The sequence below is a fragment of the Plectrocnemia conspersa genome, unplaced genomic scaffold, assembly GCF_051122295.1.
Source record: "Plectrocnemia conspersa isolate PC_06_02 unplaced genomic scaffold, ASM5112229v1 ptg000010l, whole genome shotgun sequence".
Classification (NCBI taxonomy): domain Eukaryota; kingdom Metazoa; phylum Arthropoda; class Insecta; order Trichoptera; family Polycentropodidae; genus Plectrocnemia; species Plectrocnemia conspersa.
In genome coordinates this window covers 12169433-12175432 of record NW_028277174.1, presented here as the reverse complement: position 1 = coordinate 12175432, position 6000 = coordinate 12169433, and the positions used below count along the sequence as shown (strand labels likewise).

General features: G+C 30.1%; 1 protein-coding gene across 3 annotated transcripts in view; it reads right to left on the bottom strand.

Moving 5' to 3' along the window:
• Positions 1-646: 646 nt before the first annotated feature.
• Positions 647-6000, bottom strand: part of LOC148230635 (uncharacterized) — a 63440-nt gene continuing 58086 nt past the window's right edge. For 2 of the 3 annotated variants that reach the window (XR_015810934.1, XR_015810933.1), the window contains exons 3-6: positions 2092-2285; positions 1505-2030; positions 1206-1422; positions 647-1147 (exon numbers count right to left, since the gene is read on the bottom strand). Coding sequence is in view for 1 of the 3 variants with exons in the window: in XM_088194289.1 (XP_088050415.1) it covers positions 2140-2285 (146 nt within the window). In the remaining 2 variants the exon portion in view is untranslated. Of the gene's footprint in view, positions 2031-2091; positions 2286-6000 lie in introns of all 3 variants that reach the window. The other variant, XM_088194289.1, reaches the window with a different exon arrangement.

Below are 6000 nucleotides of genomic sequence, written 5' to 3'. Positions count from 1 at the left end.
GCGCCATATTTTAGATTTTCTAAGGACTTATTGACTTACCCTCGTATTGTTGAAACTGTTTCGGTTTCGAGGAAGGTTTGTCAACGATTTAAAACTAGGCGACTCTTCTCAGCTTCGCTGTTCAAGTTAAAGAAAGTTTGAAGAATATATGAAGTCTCAGCAACAAACTAAAACGCATTTTAATTAGTATAACAATATAAATAGGGAATCTCATTTATTCGAAAAGTTTCCTACCAAACGGTTAGTCTTCACTCGAGACCCAGCTAGATCGTAGATGCAACATTTTTTTCGTGTCTATGAACTTCATCAATAAACATAGAAAAACGCTTCTTTCAACTCTCTGCGATATACTTTGTAACTTGAAACTGAGAAGAGTCGCTAAGTTTCATTGAAGAATTCAGACCTTCCTCGAAACCTACACAACAGGATTCATCAACGACACGTAAAATAACATGAAATTGGTGGCATCGTTGAGCTTCAACGAGATCCGCCATTATATAACATTTTTATACGAGATAACTGCGACTTAGGTAAGTGATATTATTTATATATTTTTCAATTAGAAACAGTTTAATCATGTACTTTCTAAGAGTATAAAAAATGTTTTTTTATAGGATTATAATGTTTTTAAAAATAAAAACAGATATTTTTATTAATTATTTATTTTTCTGAAGTTCATCGTACATTACATTCATAAATTTAGACCTGACGATTAAATTCCTCTCATCGCTAAGATTATCGAGCAAAGGCAACAGTCCGATTAAAAATAATTTATCTGGGTCTTCTAAAGTGATATCTTTAATAATATGTATTTTAGCCTTAGTTTTTTTTGTATTCGGTAACTTCAATAGGCACAATTGCATTTGAGGATCAGTAGGAGCAGAACCGCCAGCTTTGTTCACAATATTACTTGATACAGTTTTGATAAGCTCTTCATCTGCTTCAACATAATCATCATCTTCTTCTTCTTGATCGCTCCAATTGAAGCTATCGTTAACATATATCACGTCTTCATTTTCTTCGTGTGTGTTTATAAAGTCTTTTACGAACATCATAAATTCAAAATATTGCCATGTATCATCTTCATTTTTAATTTTTTTCTCAAATACTTTTTGAAGTTTGGTCCATTTTATTTGACATTCTAGTACTGAAAAATACATACATAATGCGTTAATAAATATAACTACATAGAAAAGTTTACTTACCAGGTACTTTGAGTTTTTCGCTTATAGAATTCCATGCCATTCTTGTGATTTCTGTATTTTTAGTTGTTTTCCAAATTGATGGATTGTTATAGACTGCAAGTATTAATTTACACGTGCATGTTTGGGGATGGGATTCAACAATGCACGTCTCACCCGGGCGAAACATCGCTTCGGACTGAAGTCGATTGTTACCGACAAGGGATGTTCATCGAGGATTCTATGTTACGAGAATATTTTTGGTGAGTTCAAGTTATAAAATAAATTATTATAGTGAAAACATATTTATTATGTAATTTTACTCATATTAAGCATCTTGCTCTTCTAGTAATATTGATTTAAACTTATTACGGACGTTCAATTTGCCTTTTCTGTTCAACTTTTTGTAATAAGGCAGCAAACTCATTAAGAATCCGCAATTGGCTTTTCTTATATCCGCATTTACCGTATGAATATTTGATTTTCTATACACAGTGTCTCTTATTGCCGGAATGATTTCTACTCTTTCAATATTTTTGTTTATTACTTCAAAATCTTCTAAGTCAACGTCGTTACAATCGAGATCCACGTCTGAACCATATGTCGCAGATTCGAAAACATCTTCTTCAAAGGTCCCATCCAAATCTTCATCAATGCTGTTATTACAAGTATCAAGATCGCATTCTTCTTTGAATTTGCGTTTACTCGATTTTGGGTTGTCTGTGTATATGTAATCGTTGTTTAAGAATGACAAATCTTTAAAAAACGACCAGGAGGTAGGAGTTCCATCCAGTAGATGTTCAAGATATGTACATCTCAAGTATATCCATTTGGCCTTGCACATTTGGACTAAAAATATATATGTATTCATATTGCATAACTAACATAATTTAAAAAAATAGTAACTAACTTGATTTTCTTGTCATATATCTGACTTCTTTCCATTTGTTTTCATAATTTAAGTCTTTCGGAGTGCATACCAGGGTTTCGTCTCGCTGTTTCCAAAGTATTGGTCGATTTCGAATAGCTTTGATAAGGTTCCGCGTGAACGTTTCTTCGTCGAGAATAACGGCACGTGATGGATGGGCAAGCGCCATCCCTCTACTGAAAGAAAATAAACGAAAATTACCGAATTTAACCGACAATAGCCGAATATAAGGAAAGGTTGTTATACAGTAAGGGGTAGAAACGGGTCGAAAGGGTGAATATGTTTATTTTTATTGTATTAAGTCCATTTCCTGTTTATTTAAGCACTATACAAATTATACAGGTTTTTATTTTAAATCAAATTTCTTTTTCATTTCAAATTAAACCTTTTAAAAGTTAAATTAAACAATTGGATTTTGGATGAAATGTTTACACTCTGAATTAAACGGTGTATTTTTAAGATGCTGTCAGTGCGAAGACCCGGTAGCAGATGGTGACACCATGCTCATTTATACATAACGTCCACTAAATTTAATCAATTTGACGGATTCGCCGCCATTCCTAGCAGAAAATTTAATTTTTGTAAGACTTCCTGGTGAATGCTTGCATTGTCAAAAAATAACCATACTTTTTCGCGATTTCTGCTAATTTCTGCAATAATCTGCTACCAGGTCTTCGCACTGATAACATCTTATGTAATTAAAAAAAACATTTTATCCAAAATAACATTTTTTTTAAAAGGCTTAATTTGAAGTTAAAAATCTGTATCAAAAGCAAAAGATTTTGCAATAATTAATTTTTTAAACTAATACATACAAATTTCATAAAAATAGAACTAAACTAAATGTAACATATCAATATTTAAGTAAATTATTTTTAGTTGTTCCTATTTTATTAATAGTAGGAAAATATGAAAACGACAAAGAAGCTCCTTGAAACTTAGACAAAAAACAATGATGAATGACGGAGAAATACTAGAGCAAAAGAACAATCGTAGAAAATTAAAAAAACATTAATCAATTAAAATACAATAATATGTATCTTCTTATAAAAAAAATAATAAAGCCAAAAAATAAGATGAATGAAATACGCAAAGAAAATTTACAACAAAAATACGACTAATATAATTTAAATAAAAATAAAAAGAGCATTAAGACTAAATCAAAAAAGTGCCACTCCTGAAAGAAACAAAAGTAAACATATTATTTACCTTAAGTGAAAAAAATGAATGAAATATATTTGTAAAATCATTTTTCAGGAACCATAACAAATCAGAACAAACTTGAAACTGAGCATCTAAGGTAGAATAAGCTATTAAAATGTAAAAAATCCAAAGACATCATTTACGAAGGTGGGGGTGGCCAACTTTTGCCGCCCCTTTGGAAAAATATGAAGTCAAGTCCCTGGACACCACGCCTTGGTAGCTTTGATTTTCATTTTTTTAATTATGAACTATTTCAGCTTATATGTATTCATAGTAGCCCAGTGAGTGGAGCCGTAGTATAATATAATCGTTTATCTTAGATCACTCTTTACATGGCGTGCGATCCTTATACAATATTGTAACCATTAGTGTAGTGAGGTTTTCTTTTTGAACAAAGACGCCACCCTGGCACTTTAATTGCAATGGACTTTACTTTTCACGTACATTAAAAAAATATTTCGTGGGCGGATATTACATGAATGGAAAAAAAGTATAGCATAAAAATGCTAACAAGCTCACATTCTAACAGTTGCCACTACACTTCATCAAAGAAGCAAGCCACTGATACAATAATTTTATTAATGTAACTCTTTGTTGCGCGATAATCACGCGACAAAAAATGACCGGTCGATTAAGTGTTTAATGAATTCCGTTTCAGATTTCATTCTAATATTGCTTAAATATTTTCTATTCTGTACTTACATCCTTTTTATTCAATTTACAATTTGCATTTTTTTCAAATAAGGATGGGGAAAAACTTAAACAGAATACGATAAAATATGTTTTCATTAAAATAAATAAAACATCATCAATAAAAGAAAACGATAATTGAGAGTGCACTGATGAATCAAATAATATGAGTGAAGTGAATCAAGTATGGGAATCAAATAAAATAAGTGAATTAACTAAGCCAAATGATTATATTATTTACAAAGAAACTACATCAATTTCATTACTAAAAAAATCTGTAATAAATAAAAATAATTATTGATACAAAAATTGTTTAAAAATCTTTTAAAGATCTAAAAAATCTAATAAAGTTACAAGGTTGTAATATTTCACAGGAATGAAGTTGAATTTCAGTGTCTTCAAATGGAAATTCGAGGGTATCACAATTTATTAAAATCATTGAAAACAAAACTGATCGATCATCAAATCATATGCACATTTGAGTGCAGAATAAAAATTAAAAACAGCCCAACAATAACCTATTAAAAAATAGATACCTTAAATGATGCGAAAGTCGATTCAATTTATAAAATATTACTGCATATTATATTGCTAAAAACAATACAAAACAGTTTTTATTCCTTACATGTGCTGTTTTGTTTTAATATCTATTATTAGAAAATGAAACGAAAAATTGCTTATGGCGTAAGCGTTGAAAACATAAATATTTCCACCTCCCATGCTAATGCGACTTAACAAATTTTCCACCTGTAATTGCGGTAATTTATTCGAAAGAGAAGCTCGGAATACCTTGAATAGATAAGACTCCCCTTCGATCGTATTCCATGCACGCATTTATGCAAATTTGAAAACAGTTTACACAGAAGTGCACGCTGAAGGAATGCCACGCGATTTGCATACAACACTCACTGGAAAGGGCGTGATGATCGAGATAATGTAGTAGCTACTTATAGTAGTGATAATTAAGTGTAGTATTAATTAGATTATTGCTACAGTCTTAACAATTTAGTTGATCAGATAATTTAATACATAGTCTAGCGTAAGTATTATTTCCGAAAAAAAATATATCTAAAAGGTCTTTCTTTGAATTAATATATATGTTAGATATCTAAAGATTCAACAGAACTGAATTTATCATGTTTTTTCCCCATTTGATGTACAATTTTTATGTTATATAAACCATTTAAGATAAGCTTTTAAATGTAACCCTTTACCTGCAGCAATAATATTATATAATACAAATACAATTCATGTGAATTATGTGTATACGCAATACGGTTTTGGGGTTTTCCAAAACCATATGTCAAATGTGTCATTTTAAGTATAAGCACTTATTCGATAAAATACGTGTAATATGTTGAATTTTTCGAGGAAACCATTATTTGTAATAATATTTACAGATTGAATTGATAACACCGTATTTGATAAAAAATACTTCATTCTCAGAGCTAATTTGCAGTGAGGCGTAATAGATGGCATTAGAAACTTTAACCCTTTCACCGCGGATGGCTTCTATAGGAGTCGTCAAAAAAATCGCCAGTACTCATTTTGCATCTGAGAGTGCCATAAATATTTTAATTTAATAATATGATTATTTGATATAATTTAAAGCTCTAAATCACTTGAATGCATTGAACTATAATATTTAAAAAATATGGCATAAATCGGTGCCCACCACATATTAAAAAATCTCGTAAATTTAAATTAACCTTTATATAATCTAGATTAGGTTAGGTTAGGCGCAAGCTAATTAGTAAAATTATATATTATGGTTAAGCCATATTAAAATAGCGACGAAACGTTTTAATAGGTTAGTTTTAGATGTCTTTTAAAGTACTGATTTTCTCCTTGCCTTGGTTTTTAGAAATTTTATTATCAAATTCTACCTGAGATACTCCGTTTCAAGTTTGTTTTCACTTGTTATTTTGGGCATGATAAAATAAATTAATTGTTGTAATTAAATAAATAATGGACCACAGTGGATTAAATAATAAAAAA